Raw genomic sequence first — 15,619 nt, 5'->3', positions numbered from 1 at the left:
TGATAAAACATTTTCAGAACTACATTGATGTAGCTTAACCTACAAACAAATGCCATTATCAAGTAACATTACCTCATAATTATGGGCCACTCAAGAGATAAAGTCCTTTGCACATTGGATTGAGACGGAAAGGTGCAAGCAATTATAAAACACTAGTACATCATGTTGTTTGGTTCGTGTCACATTACTAAAAGCTGAGTACATGTGTCCCTGAGCAATATTAAGGACAGCATGAGCACTACTGCAGCTTGACCTACAAATTAACCCTCCTGTGGATTATCACTTTTTAAACTCTACAATAAAATTAATGTCCCATAGGCTCAAAGGATGAAAGGGAAACACACCAGGACACTCAGAACATCACTACATCATGCGGGGTTAGGTCCGAGTCCCAAGTCAGAAGAATCATGTTCCTAATCCAAATTATTGGCTCCGGACAAGCATGATTAGTGGGTTGATCTTGATATGACTATTAACAACTAGAACTGACGTCATGATATCCTGAGTCTCGACCTCCAGATGTTTGAACACCAATTCATGCATCATCATTAGCTCAATAGGTGGTAATATTCATATTCAATATTCCTGGATACTTCTATCAGCTTCAATTCATCTGGGGTTGAAGTGAAGTAACCATTTTTTATTTAATTGAATATTCAACATTTTTGTTTAACTTTTACGCCTTTAGGGCACATCTACTGGAGATCGAGCTGAAGGAGTTCTTTGTAGGGGTTAGCACCGCGACTCCAGTGCTGCTTTTTCTAGCTACAAGTGTTGCTAAAGAGAGGTGTTCTGGAGTAGTTAAACTTGCAAACGTAGAGTACTTTTGGTACTTTTGTGCTAGCGCCAAAAATATATACCTCCTCAAATCTCCTCAACACAAAAAAGGGGGGGAGGCTATCATGATTCATGAGCTATATTTTCTCTTAACGAGCTAACCAATGGTTACAGCTATGTTGATCAGATTAGTAGGAGGCTCCAGTTTCTTACTTCTTTATTATCTCGATCCCCTAACAAACACAGGTTGCCGATAAGGCAAAGCCAAAACCACAAGAAAATATTCACAGTTCCTCTAGTTTGAAAGGCCTCGAAAAGATTGGTTTGTATACACCTTGTCCAGAGCTTTCATAATATACTAGTTTGATTAATAAGTAAAGCAGCTATTACCGTGGTCTCAGAAAAAATATTATAACAGCAAAATACGCACATCATAATTAAATTACTAATTGCGGGGTTAACTCAAAGGCCATGTAAGACGTAAGTTATTGGAAAAGAGCACAGACCACAAGAACAGGTCCACACGTTCTGAACAACCAGAATAGATTATGATTTGCCCAGACCTCACCTTATATTAGTTTCCAAACTATCTTGGGTCGACCTCCCCACGTAAGCTAGTTACTAACTTTATCTTGAAAATATCTACGGAGAAGACTTACTCATGAACCCTCTTAAGAAAAAAAAATCTCCAAACTATATTGACTTTTGAAACCACCTATATTTCTATCTTTATCCACTACTAGAAAAAGTGCCATAGGCACCGGTTGGAGATGCCCTTTGGTACCGGTTTCTTGAACCGGTACCCCGAAAGCGGTACCAAAGGCTCGAGCCGAGCCTTTAGTACTGGGTAAAATAACCGGTACCTATGGCCTCTTAAATCACGCAAAATATTCTTTGGCTGGGATTTGAACTCATGACCTCTAGCCTCACGTGCTGCTCCTTTACCATCTCAACTACACAGCAGTTCTGATTGAGAAGGAGATATTTTCCTTTTAAAGTAACTCATGTATGAGCCTAAGGTACCGGTTGGTAATACAAACAGGTACCTAAGGCTTCTAAGGTACCGGTTGGTAATATCAACCTGTACCTAAGACTCGTCTATTAGTACCGGTTGGTGGTACCACCCGGTACCAATGTAAAAATTACCACCCGGTATCTATGGTGAGCCTTAGGTACAGGTTGATAATATCAACCTGTACCTAAGGCTCATCCATAAATTCCATCCACCCCAAAAGTACCGGTATGAAGATGAACCGGTACCTATGCTGGTACCGGTTCATCTTCATACCGGTACTTTTGGGGTGGACCTAAGACTTGTTTTCTAGTAGTGATCTCAAAAAATGATTTTAACTGCAAAATATGCACACGAACAACCACTCTCAAAATAAAATATATTTATATATGTGCATGACCTACTGACTGATAGGTTAGATTAAGAGTATATCACACAGAAGGGGTAGGTTAGCACTTTGTTGGCTAGCTCCACCTTTTGCTAAGAGTAAGCGCCGATTTTTTTTTAATAAGAGAAGTAAAGCCTCCTCTTCTTACCTTAAAAGACTTTATGCCCACAAATCGGCAATGCTTCTCCCCTCTGCCATTTGGAACCTTGGAGTTTATCCAATGAGTAATTCTGCGGCGACGCAGACGACAAAGGGAAGGCTCCTTCCCTAGTCAACATCAGCAATGGGGCGTTACACGCTTCAGTGTGCATCAATATATCTATGGTTCCTCTGTAACGGTTACGATGCACTGCTTTTTTGGGTTCTGAGAGGGTGCAGTGCATTGTACCTTAAAAGCGATCCTCTTGTGCTTAGCTAATTATTCCTTACAGTATCCATTGCCCATTCAACGTTGCATTTAACACATTGTTCTGTCATGTCATGCTGTGTTCCCAGAGAAGATTGATCGTCTCGATTAATCATATTTAGCTTCTAAAATCTCGAGAAACCTTCTTGGAATATTTAACCAGCACTTAAAATCTGGTGCCACGTTACTTCATTCCGTAGTCTTGAGAATTCTAGCAGTGAAACATGAATAATTGGTATATACCAAACCATCATCTGCTGATTATGCTTGCTTGGCTCAAATGTTTGTTTTGCAGTGTAATCGGTTCCAAGAAAAGGTCACCAAAATCGGCGTCACTCTCATTCCAGCTCTGTGCTACACGGGTGACTTTGGGACACGGCTCCATTTGTCGCCGCGGCCCGGCCGCCGTGCCTTCTCTTCAACCGCACTCATCCGGCCTCCACTCCGCAGGTCAATTTCCTCGCGTAAGCTGAGTGGCGACAATGGGGTGCCCCTGAAGAAACCTGCAGCGCCATATAATCCAACCACACTGGCTCGTTTGGATGTGCAGCTCTTCCTCCTATCATTAGGTGAGAACAGCAGAAACCACTAGCGCTGTAGCATCCAGAGCTATAGCTATCTTGTGGTCGAGTCTTTCCTTAGCATTGCGGGGGAGAAAGAGATGGGTAGCCTGGGAGAGGTTGATCATGGCAAGGAGAAGTTCAATGGCCATGGCCACTCTGATCCCATCGTCGACGAGCTCAACCGGCTGGAGAATCTCCTTAGAGGTTTTTTTTTCCCTATGCATGCATGCATGCATATGCTCGTCGTTGGATTGATAACTGTACCCGTCATCTTAGTTATGCTACACTTTGCTTCCACAATTCCACAGTGATCGTGCATTGCGCAACATGAATGATGAATAAGTTTACGATGGTTTCCGTTAGTATGACTCAGTCGCCACTATAGACCTTGCTATTATGTAGCACATACTTTTGAGGAATTTGCATACTTCGTCTTGCTGGTTTAGGTTATCAATTCCTTGTGAGCACCTAATTCATGCCTCAGTTTTTAACCAGGAGTGATGGCCTAGAAGCCCTAGAGGAACATATGCACTGAAGTCATGCACGTTTCTAGGGCCCTTTTCTTTTATTTGAAGTATTTTGCATTGGCACAGTTATAACTAAGTCTTACAGTTAGGTTGGAATCTGGGAAGGAGGTTTTCATATGTGTGCAAACGTCTAAGGCTAATTAAACAAGCGCACCATTTTACTCAAGTGCGTGACTGTCTTGGGAAGATGTATTAGTAGAAACTTCTGACGACCCAGCTGGTGCAAGATTGATTAAACTGTCTGATCAATCAGTATGAATGAATGTTGGAATATAAGTGAATTGCCCACCTCTCCCCATCAACTTAAACTTTTAGGTTGAACTGGTCGGTGCATGCAACTCAATATGGTATGAAAGCCAGAGGTCTTGAGTCCGAATCCTAGGCAGCCTCCACGTGAGGGGGAGTGGTGGAATATAAGTGAATTGCCCACATCTTCCCATCAACTTAAACTTTTGGATTGAACTGGTTGGTGTATCCATGAAGAGACTAAAGTTTGTGAGTAACCCCCCCCCCCCCCAAAAAAAACATTTACCTTTTTTTGATGAAAAAAAAATTACATTTACCTTGCCAGATTTTTGACGCAATTCGCAGCATGCTGAAAATACCTCTGATGCATGAACATTAGCTATTATGTAAAGCATCCAAAATTACTTTAGAAACACCGCTTTATTCACATAAAAAAGTTTAGCATGGTCGCTTTGGATGATTGTGATTCTAGATTCTAAATAAAAAGTTTTAGTCAGATGAAACTACCTTTTCTGCTGTACAAAAGGAACACAGAGGGGTACAAGTAACCCTGTTTCTGTAGTTGGTGGAGAGGTTTGCTCAGATTCTAAGTTACAGTTGTGACAAAACTTTGGAAATTTTCAGTGTATGCATGGTTGGTAGGACGTCAAGAAATTGAATGGAGAATAAGCATGCCTAGTTGGTAGGATGTCTATCAGCACCCATTTTAATTGGTTCATGATTTTCGATTAAATGTAACCCGAAGTATAGTTGTAGCCTAGTTTATTATCATCAAGAATTAAGGACAGTTACCTATGTCCGTTGACGGAGCAGGGCCCTGGTGGTGTTGTGACCTATGAATTACACGTTGTCACAGTTGATTCATAGGCAAATACTCCCTCCATTTTAAATATGATGTTTAGGAGAAGCTAATTAGTTCATAAAACAGAGGGAGGGAGTAATTTTACAAGTTTTTAAAAATGCTATTGACTTACCTTTATAATAGTGGATTCACCAAATTTGTTTTATTAAATATTATACTGTAAGGAAGAATCATCATATCAAACTTTAATGGTTTATAATAGCCGTACTCTGAACTTTTCAGTGCAGAAATTCCTTGTCCAAATCGTTTGTTGTGGCATGTCTCTTTCAACCACTCCACATTTATCAAACCACTTCTCAGTGACTCCAAAAGGATGTTCAAGTAAAAAATTGTAAATCTTAATAATATAACAAGAGCCAGTTATTATTTATTTATTTTGCCAAGCCTTCCAAGGGCAAGTGTCAAGCAGAACAACATAAGCTTTCAAAGAATATATTTTGGAAAAGGTTATGCTATAGATATAAAATAGGTTGATGCCATGTCTGTCAGAAACTAATCTTTGAAGTTCATGCAGAAAAGGAGCGAGAGCTAGGAAATGCATACAGTGAAATCAAAGGCTTGAAGGTAACGGAAGCACTGAAGGACAAGGCTATTGCTGAGGTAATTTTCTCAACGTGTTAACTTCCAGCCTGAGTGTATTTTCCTTTTTCTGAAAAGGGTAACAGGATCGCTTATCATTCGTTAAAATATAGTATACTGTTTAAAAATTTCATCATCCTTCAAGTTGGACAATCCAGAAGGGGAAATACCAAACACCATGCACCGACACACCAAACAAATCTTGGGCCTCGCCATGGACCAAGAAAGCACCTAGCTACTCAGTTACTTGCCAGCCCTTGTGCTTGAGTTGCGTTGCATTGCATTGTCCACTGCAAGTAAACTTCCACTTTTCTTCACGGCAAAGCGAATGATGCCTAGTCTAGTCTTTTACTGTATTGACATAACTTTGTATTTTGTAGCTGAGCAAGGAATTAAAGAAACAGGACGAGAAGATGAGAAGTTTGGAAAAACAGCTTGAGCAGAAGGTTGATTAGTTTCATTTTGGCTTGAGTCCTCTTTTTTTTTTGCATAGAAACCGAAGTCTGCTTTACTATTACAGTATTACTCATTGATGTAACAAGATTACTTGATATGGCAGAATTTGGATGTGAAACGATTAAGCAATGAGCGTAAAGAAGCATTGTCTGCGCAGTTCGCTGCAGAAGCAACACTCCGAAGGATTCACTCTTCTCAAAAGGACGAGGAATCAGTTCCTTTCGATGCCATCATTGCACCCTTGGAGTCAGACATAAGAAAGTACAGACATGAGGTAGTCTGAAACTCTGGATGAGTGTTTTTCAACATTGAAACCACTAGCGAAGGTCCCTAATTTACTTAAAAACTTGTGTATGGACGCTTTTCTGGTCACTAGATTGCAGTTCTCCAGGACGACAACAAGGCCCTAGAACGACATCTAAAGTTAAATGAGGTGGCGCTTGTCGAAGCAGGGAACATTTTGCGTAGCGCACTTGAGAGGGCACTGATTGTAGAGGATGTTCAGAACCAGAACATCGAACTGAAGAAACAGATGGAGATATACCATGTACCTACATTACCCATTGTTTACTCGCATAGTAATCAAATCTTTCTATGTGTGCTAGTGCAATCTTGTGGTACTATCCTTATTTTTTGTATTCTTCTGTAGGAAGAGAACAAATTGTTAGAAAAGGCTAACAGACAGAAGGTGTTGGAGGTCGAGAAGCTCTCGCATACCATTAGTGAGCTTGAGGAGTCCATTCTTGCGACTGGTGAGGTTGCCAATGCAGTTCACTTCTATCAGAATCAAGCTGCCAAGTTGAAGGTAAGTGCAGTACTAGAGAGCAAGCAATTTATATGCTGAATTCCATCAATTTCTTGTTTATTCAGATGATATTATAATTTGTAGGAGGAAAAGAAAACTCTTGAGAGGGAGCTAGCTCGAGCCAAGGTTTATGTCAATCGTGTTGCATCAACAGCGGCGAATGAATGGAAAGACGACTCTGATAAGCTGATGCCTGTCAAGAGATGGCTTGAAGAACGAAGGCTCTTGCAGGTACCCTATGCCGTATTATATTTTGAAACAATGGCATGATAAAGAAAGATGTTGTTATTACTGTACATGGAGAATTAACCATTTAACAATCATGCGCAGGGAGATATACAACGACTGCGTGACAAGATAACAATAGCAGAGAAATCTGCAAAGATTGAAGCCCAGCTCAACGTAAGCAATACAAAATAGCTAGTATTTTCCGTACTAAACAACTATTTCGAGCAACTGAAACCATCCAGTTCGTAAAGTGATCTCTTTAATCTTGGTTTGTTTATAGGACAAACTAAAGAGGAGGCTGAAATCACTCGAAGAAGACATGAGAAATGAAATATCCAACTCATCCACGAAGGAAATTACCGAAAAAGTTGCTTCCAGAAGATCAACATCTCAACCAAGACAACCCAACACAGCCAGAGCGTCGCCTCAACCATCCTCACCTGAAGCCATTGATAGGAGAAGGCCAATATCTCAACCAAGGGCATCAATAGCAGGGAAAGTGTTGAAGCAACCTAATTCAGAAACAGAATCTGCAGAGAAGACTAGGATTGCTAAGCGATTCGATAGCCCAAGGACAAGAACGGTGGCTGGTAAAGGTGAGCGTCCTACGAAAAATCATCTGTGGGCGCCAAGAAGCAAAATGCCCTCTGATGGTGGGAAAGAAAACAAAGAACAAAACCCAAATCCCAAGGCGCATCAGAATATTTCACATTCACAAGGGCATGGCGACAGAAAAGTATTCGATGGAAATGACGAATGCGGAGTTCAATGTAGCGAACATCAAGAAGCAATGGAGAATGAGAGAAATGCAAACAACTCCAGTTCTGGTAGCCCTTAGGACAACAGCACAAGCTCGGATGTTGGGGATTTCCTTTTGCAAGTGGCTACCTAATAGTCTAATAGAAGTACAAATAACATTGTCATGTACAGGTGAGAGTTCTAAATTCACAACTATGTGATTGATAAGCTGAACAATTTTCTTTTGAGACCATGGAAGCTGAAAAGTTGGTTCCAAAGATTTTGCATAAAACCTTATGACACATACAATGTTTTAGCTCCTGCTGACATCGTCATTTTTCTTTGTTTCTTACAGATGCAACATTTGACTTATTTTAAGGAGCGTGCGCACCCATCTACAGCGTAATTTATTCCGTTTGGGATATTGTTTGAACAACAAAACCAGCTGTGGCTTCGTCACCTTGTCATGTTTCTTTGCCATCTTCTGTACATATAAGCTATACCTATACCTCAAATTTTACAAAAGTTATTTTGTGTGACTGCTGAAAAAGAAAGAAATAAATTTGTGTCCACTTTTGAGAAAATTGTTCGTTTTGTAAAATAAGAGGTGTTACTAGTGTAATGGAAGCAGAAAAAAAATGTGAATGGCGTGACATTGTCAAATCAATAAGACAATGAATCTTATCGTTTTCTGTTATCTACTCTCATTTTCTATTTCTATCCGTCATTCCGGTGAGTTTCATCTATTATGAAACCACATATATCCAAATATATAAAAGTTTTACTATGATAAATTGAGAATTTAAACAACATTTTCATATAAAATATACAAAGTATATTACCATCTGAAATCACACCTGTTTTTGGCAAAAACCATTGTCATATACTGTAGTTAAGAAAAACATGTTTTCATTCATCTATCGATTTATGAAAGATGTTAATTTTATATATAGTAACAAAAGGAGTTAAGCTTATATTCCTAGATATGCAATGTTGTATATCCATCATCGTGTCAGCTGATTTTGCAAAAAAAAAAATGAATTTGATTTGGAACTTTGTATTCATACCAGTTTGACCACTTTAGATTTTTTGTGGCCGCTTAGAGCAAGGATAATAATTTAGTCCACTGCTGGCTATAAGGATACTTGCAGCTTACCTCTCAGTCTACTTGTATAGTGGTTAGTTTATTCATCATTAATGTATGGCCCACACGTCTCTCTCACAAATTTTTTTTGGTTCTTATGTCAAAGCAGGCTGTAAGCTTACAACCCACTTTCCCTCTCTCCCCTCCTCTCTGCTCCACCTCACCATTCAGCCTACTTACATCCTGCTATAATACTTCCTCTTAGGCTGCTATACAGCTGAGCCGCTCTGCATCGTGATTGGTAGAGTCGATTTTACACCGTGAAGAAACAATTTGTCTGCAGCAGCAGCAGCAAACTGAAACTGTCCCAAGCACTCCCAAAGAAAATCTGGATATGGGTTTATTATCATTCCTAAAAATAGAACCCCTACCTAAGGACCCTCCCTTGTCCAATCCCCTCCAACAACCTAATTCTCTTCGAAATCGTTCACGGAATCACGGCCCTAGCTATCCTCATCTTGACACACAATGACACAACCTAATTCCTCCCTAACCTCTTGCTTTGTACACGAAATATGATCGACACTAAAATCTATGTTATTTGTTCCAAAAAATAATTCCATGTTACTCTATATCTTTACGTCTCTTCTAGGCTCAAAATTTGTAGAGATAACTGAATCAACAACCGTCATTTCCTTTTTTCTTAAAAAGAAAAAACAACAGCCGTCATTTCTTAAGAAAAAAAACTTAACCGTCATAGCGGGATGGGCCTCAACGCTGTTGGCCTATTACTTATACCGCGGTCCGTTAGTCCTCTTCAGCTGGCCCATTATACCACGGCTGTCGAGACGCTGGTTCTCTTCTCTCGCTTGCTCCTTGCTCGCTCGCTCGCTCGCTATGGCGGCTGCGACGGCGGCAGGAGCGGCCGCCGCGGCCGCCGCCGTCTCCCTGATAACCTGCTATCTCCTCTTCCACAATAGTATCCTCAAGTTCCCGTGGGCTCGAACAGCTAGGCCCTCTTGCGCGAGCGGCCGGCGGACGCGACGGAGGGGTCTCGTGGAGGCCATCGGCAACACGCCCCTCGTCCGCATCAACAGCCTCTCTGATGCCACAGGGTGCGAGGTAGGCATGTGGATATTTTATTTATTTTTCTCGGCTTTGCTGCCTGAGCAAGTTCTGGAGGTGGGCGAATTGCAACTGTTCTTCCTTGGGTTGCAGATTTTGGGGAAGGCCGAGTTCCTGAACCCGGGAGGCAGCGTGAAGGACCGCGTTGCGGTTAAGATCATCGAGGAGGTAACTTCCGCGATTCTATCTAGATCGAAAAAAATGATTTGTTAGGAGGGGGATAATTGCAGAGTTCATGGTGAGAAGTCGCAGAATTGGTACTTAGCATGTTGGTGGATTAAGTTACGTCTTTTAGTTTCTGGAGAAAGCATGGAACTTTTAATTTCGACCTCGTATCTCCAATTGAAAAAAGCACAATTATGTTCTATTTCACCTTTTTAACTGATGGGTCGTAGGATCCTTGCTATATCCACTCATTGTTCTTCTATTTATTGCTATAACTTAATGACACTAGAGCTTTTATCATTCCCAGGCTTTAGAATCTGGAGATCTCATCTGTGGTGGTACTGTAACAGAGGGGAGTGCTGGAAGCACAGCTATTAGCTTGGCTACTGTTGCTCCCGCTTATGGCTGTAGGTGTCATGTTGTTATTCCTGATGATGCTGCCATTGAGAAGGTAGGGAAGTTATATGATTTCTGAGAATTTTTGTTTTGCCTCGTAGAACATTCTATCTTGTAGCATCTGGTACTGCTACTCAATTTATTCTTTTGATATGACCAGTTGAATAGATGCTTCAATTAGCATTTATGCTAAGACTGTCACAAGCTAGTGGCTGTAATTCCATACGAGGTTATGCAGCTTAGCAGTCAGCAATTCTCTTTTTTAGTGTTTGTTGCTTTGTTCCTGTGCATATAATTTACTTATGATATTGTTTTCCAGTCTCAAATAATTGAGGCGCTTGGAGCTACAGTTGAACGAGTGCGCCCTGTTTCAATCACTCACAGAGACCATTTTGTCAATATTGCCAGAAGAAGGGCATTAGAAGCAAACAAATTAGCAGCAAAGCAGAGAGAATCAAATGAGACACAAACTAATGGTTTAGATCATATAAATTCTAAGATGATGGATGACAAGTTGGCAACTATGCAGAGTGAGTCGAAAAAGACACAAAATAATGATCAAACACATGTCAGTACGAAAATGCCACACAACAGTAAATGTGATCCAAGTTCTGATTCAAAAGGATGTGATCCGAGTTCTGATTCGAAAGGAGGTTTCTTTGCCGACCAGTTTGAGAATATGGCAAATTACCGAGCACATTATGAATGGACTGGTCCTGAGATATGGGAACAAACTAAAGGATCCCTGCATGCCTTCGTTGCCGCAGCTGGTACTGGTGGTACAATTGCTGGAGTCTCACGATATCTTAAGGTTAGGTGCTTATTTATTTATTTGTTTGTTATATATTTTCTCTCTGGTAAATATATTTTTATCACTATGATACCCCATTCTTAGGAAAAGAACAGGAGCATCAAATGTTTTTTGATGGACCCACCTGGATCTGGTCTGTTCAATAAGGTTACTAGAGGGGTAATGTACACAAAAGAGGAGGCTGAGGGGAAAAGGCTGAAGAACCCCTTTGATACTATTACTGAAGGAATAGGAATCAACAGGGTTACTAGAAATTTCATGATGGCGGAACTGGATGGAGCTTATCGAGGAACAGATAGGGAAGCTGTCGAGATGTCAAGGTACACACCCAGTTGAAATTTTTTGTCGATGTCCAAGCGTTCTGATCTGTTATAACAATGGGCATGCAGAAGTTAGCTCAGCATTGCAATTTTTGCTTCGTATTACCTGTTAATATATTCAACTAGAAGCATTTTTTATTTTGTTACAGCATTCCACATATCTTCACTTGTTGCATTCTGCCTTCGTCTTATCACAATTCACAACAATCAACTGTTGGATTAAGCATTTGTTAGAAGTAACAATCAGTGTTATCAACATCCCACTTGATGGGAATTGGGGAATTGGGAGCAATGAATGGAAAGCTAATGGTTGTAGTTAGCAGATTTTAGTATTTCATCTTACAGATTTGGATGCGAAATACGGATTATATGACCTCAATTTACTTGGAACATAACTTAGGTTCTTGCTGAGAAATGATGGGCTATTTCTTGGGAGTTCTTCAGCCATGAATTGTGTTGGAGCTGTAAGAGTTGCTCGAGATTTGGGTCCAGGGCATACAATTGTGACAATTCTCTGTGACAGTGGGATGAGGCATCTAAGCAAATTCTTCAATGACCAGTATTTGGCTGATCATGGATTGACACCAACAGCTACTGGTCTGGAATTTCTCGATAAATGAGCAAATTTCACAGGAATTCTCAAATTGAGCAATGTTGGCATGCTCCCTGCGACTGAAATGATGCAGTGAACACTGAATAGCTCACAGCATGAGAATATGCCTACATATAATTTCTCGATAAACCCTAATGGACGAAAGACTGATGTATGTTAGTACTAATAATAGTATAACTAGGCATTGATATTTGATAGGCTTCGGATAGCCAGTTTTTTTTAATTATTATTGTTTCAATATAATTGTTGAGGCTGTGTTCAGTAAAGAATGCTGCATTGAGCATCTTTACTGCAAACAACTGTTATATATACATTTTTCATTTTGAAATGGTTTCAAGGAGCTATTTTGTTTTACGCTTTGCATGACATCATTTTGCTCGAGCACTATACTTTTCATTTTTACTTGCTTGGTGTTATCAAGTTTTGATTCCCGATACCTAGTGGCCAAGCATTTGTGTTCTGAAAAAAAATCATGCTAATGTTGAAAAAACAGTTGTTACTTTCTCAATTGAATGGTGAGCCGAAGCTGGTGCTCCTTGGTCTGTTACCATCTTTGATGAAAGCAGTACAAAGGGGTCTTTTGAAACTACAAGGAAGCAATAGAGCATCTACCTGCAGAAATCTGTCGAGAAGGTATAGGATCGAGAGCACCTGCAGATTATACACAGAAAAATCCTATGTATACGCCCTAAATTAACCAGTTTACACAGCTACTAATTCAGACGCCTTCTTCGTCTCCAACCAGTGCTTGGCAGCAACGCTCGTCGTCAAGAACCAGCCGGCCTTGTCGGGTGCCTCGTGGAACGGCGCGTCGAGCTCCTTCAGATGCGCCTCGAACATGGCCGCCAGTCTTCTGTCCGAGTACGTGTTCTTCCCCTGCCCCGTGTGGATCCCCAGCAAAGGCGGCAGCCCCTCGCCGCCGCTCTGCAGCGCCGTGTCCAGGTCGTTCATCCAGACGTGCAGCGTGGTCAGTGCCGTGCCGACGGAGAGGGTAACACCTGCCTCGCGGACAGTCCACTCGAGGCCGGCGGACAGTCCGCCAGGCATCGCCCAGATATTTATCTGGATGGATGTGGGACCCACTCGTCATTTCTCTCTTACTCCTCACTTCGTCCAAAGCCGAGCGCTCGCGCCGTCGTCGCCCCTTCTCCATCGATCTCCCTCCTCCGGCCACCAAACCTCGATTCCTCGCGCGGGAACCTTCCTCGGCACCTCCTCCACCTTCCCCAACCTCTAGACCGGCTTTTCCCCGGCCAGAATCGCCCCCACCACCGCCGGACGCCATTGGAGGTGCTTGAAGCTTGCTCCACCGTCGATCCGCCTCTCCAGTCGTCCTCCACTTGAACCGACCGCGGGAATGGATTCGTGGTGAGTTCCTTGTGCTTCCCGGTCTTTTTCCCCTTCCGTGGTGCGTCGCGGGCGACGGAGAACGGCCGCCGCCGTCGCCGCCGCACTTACTGCCGCCTGGGGCGAGGGTCAGAAGCTAGGTATCGCGGACGGTCCGCCTGGGAGGTGCGGACAGTCCGCCGGTCAAATAGTTTTCGTTCAGAGACGATGTTGTCTCTGGTGGTTTAGCAGAATGAACTGCGGATAGTCCGCTATAGGGGAGCGGACAGTCCGCCGTTGAAAGTTGAAAGTTGTCCAGAGACGGTGTCTCTGGTGGGGTTCGCAGGATTGAACTGCGGACGGTCTGCCACTTGGGCGCGGACAGTCCGCAGTAGAGCTTAGAAATTTTTCCAGAGGCGTTGTTGTCTCTGGTAGGCTGGTGCAGGTGTACTGCGGACGGTCCGCCGCTTGGGCGCGGACAGTCCGCAGTAGAGTCTAGGATTTTGTCCAGAGACGTTGTCGTCTCTGGTGGATTGAATACGTGAACGGCGGACGGTCCGCCACTTGGGCGCGGACAGTCCGCAGGGTATTTCAGTTAAAGTAAAATAGTTACATCTTTGGGCTACACTCATTTATTTTATATGCATACGTGTAGCATCCGCAGCTGAGGGCGCCGTATTTGAGGTGATCGCGGCACCGCAGGAGCAGCCGACGCAAGCCCAAGAGGAGAGCTGTGAGCACCCGGCGCAAGGCCCGTCTGACCCCAGTTCAGTGCAGCAGCCCGAAGGCAAGCCCCGGTGCACATCCTATTAATTTTAAATTATGACACCTATATATGTATTTATTGCTTATGCATTACGTTTAGGAGTTGTTTGAAACCCTAGTTGCATGAACTCTAGGTGTCCTTGAGTTGTACTAGTATGTATAGGACGGTAGAAGTCGAGTAATTCTTGGTTGCTCGCGAGATATAGGATGGTTTTATGTTCCCAGGTATGAGTACTAATTTTGGATGAAAGTCTTGGAATGAAAGAAAGAATAGAATATGAGACCGGGCGGGAGAAGTGTAGTTCCGCCTGTGTCGGTTAAGGACCGAGCCGTTGTTGGCCCTGCTGATCATGTTTGAACTGTACTAACCGCATACCGGGAGTAGGAGGTAGTCAAAACCGGTAAGCCGAGTACTGCCTTGTTTCGAAAGTACAGAACTTCTACCCACCCCTTAGGGCGAGTCGAGTGGCCGCGGAGAATTGGGATGCATATGTTTACTTTTGGTGGTCTCTCGTAGGGCTCGGCTGACTATATGCAGGTGGGGCGGTTCTTTAGTTCGAGGCAGGGAGGGGAATGGTTGGCATGTATAGTCCGACGGGGCAAATGCGTGCCGTGTTGGTTAGGTCCACCTTGCAAGGTTAAATCGAATCGATTCGCCGTCAGTCGCTCTCGGATATGAGCACCTTGGTCACTGCGTCGCAGCGTAGTGTTGTTTTGGAGAAAAACGGTTATACCCATATTGATGAACTTTTGATATATCTTTTATTGTTACGTTATGTTTGCTCTAGATTTGGTTATGCAAATATTAGACTATGTTAATTTATATAGAATTTGGGCTAAAACAAGGAAAGTGAGGAATAACTTTAGTCGCCGTTTTCAGCAAAATAACCACCAGCCAAAAGCCTTGCATGTCTAGCTATGTGGGCTAAGTTATACCCACTGGTCGAGTAAGCCTTACTGAGTATTAGTATACTCAGGGTTTATTGCCACAATTATTTCAGGGCACGCAGACGTAGACTTCTGTCCCTGCCGCGCCAAGTTCATCCGCCGGGATGCTGAGGGATGGGAGGTTGTGGAGCCACACGTTTAGTTAGGGATCTTCCTAGGGCACACTTTTGTTAGTTGTAGGGTCTCTTTCCTCTAGTTGAACCCGGATTTCAGTAATGCAAAGTTTGTAAATTATATATTTATTCACTCTTGGTTTGTAAAACTTAAAATAAAGTATTATGTATATTTGTTGTATTTTCAAATATGTGTCGTGCTTGTACCATCTGCGCCCACCTTCGCGTGAGACTATCGGTGATGTTTCGATCGGGACGTGGGTTGAGAAAGGATCGCCAAATTAAGCCGTTAAGCTAATGAGCCCGATGTGTTCAAATGACGGCCATTACACTTAATTAGAGTTTTAGTTTGGCGGTTCCGTCACA

At 42.5% G+C, this 15,619-nt stretch overlaps 2 protein-coding genes across 4 annotated transcripts; both read left to right on the top strand.

Moving 5' to 3' along the window:
* The first annotated feature begins 3,016 nt into the window (after window positions 1-3,016).
* LOC120691254 (microtubule-associated protein 70-4-like) lies at window positions 3,017-8,275 on the top strand. 2 transcript variants are annotated; one of them, XM_039974286.1, is made up of 11 exons: window positions 3,017-3,033; window positions 3,134-3,350; window positions 5,296-5,381; window positions 5,741-5,806; window positions 5,920-6,090; window positions 6,193-6,363; window positions 6,466-6,621; window positions 6,706-6,852; window positions 6,952-7,023; window positions 7,130-7,779; window positions 7,943-8,275. In XM_039974286.1, the coding sequence occupies exons 2-10, from the start codon at window positions 3,245-3,247 to the stop codon at window positions 7,685-7,687; spliced, it is 1,533 nt and encodes a 510-aa protein (XP_039830220.1). In that variant the 5' UTR covers window positions 3,017-3,033; window positions 3,134-3,244; the 3' UTR covers window positions 7,688-7,779; window positions 7,943-8,275. The 2 variants fall into 2 exon arrangements, with proteins under 2 accessions (XP_039830220.1, XP_039830221.1); XM_039974287.1 differs by lacking the exons at window positions 3,017-3,033; window positions 3,134-3,350 and adding an exon at window positions 4,022-4,168 and having other exon boundaries at window positions 7,943-8,250.
* Window positions 8,276-9,487: 1,212 nt separating this feature from the next.
* LOC120691253 (cysteine synthase 2) lies at window positions 9,488-12,455 on the top strand. Of its 2 annotated transcripts, none has more exons than XM_039974285.1 (6): window positions 9,488-9,793; window positions 9,890-9,964; window positions 10,269-10,412; window positions 10,677-11,168; window positions 11,259-11,488; window positions 11,889-12,445. In XM_039974285.1, the coding sequence occupies exons 1-6, from the start codon at window positions 9,569-9,571 to the stop codon at window positions 12,106-12,108; spliced, it is 1,386 nt and encodes a 461-aa protein (XP_039830219.1). In that variant the 5' UTR covers window positions 9,488-9,568; the 3' UTR covers window positions 12,109-12,445. The 2 variants fall into 2 exon arrangements, with proteins under 2 accessions (XP_039830219.1, XP_039830218.1); XM_039974284.1 differs by having other exon boundaries at window positions 9,489-9,793; window positions 11,253-11,488; window positions 11,889-12,455.
* The last annotated feature ends 3,164 nt before the right edge of the window (window positions 12,456-15,619 follow it).

Source organism: Panicum virgatum, chromosome 9N (genome assembly GCF_016808335.1).
Source record: "Panicum virgatum strain AP13 chromosome 9N, P.virgatum_v5, whole genome shotgun sequence".
NCBI lineage: Eukaryota > Viridiplantae > Streptophyta > Magnoliopsida > Poales > Poaceae > Panicum > Panicum virgatum.
The sequence above is the reverse complement of the archived record's forward strand: the minus strand, read 5'-3'. Positions and strand labels throughout refer to the sequence as shown.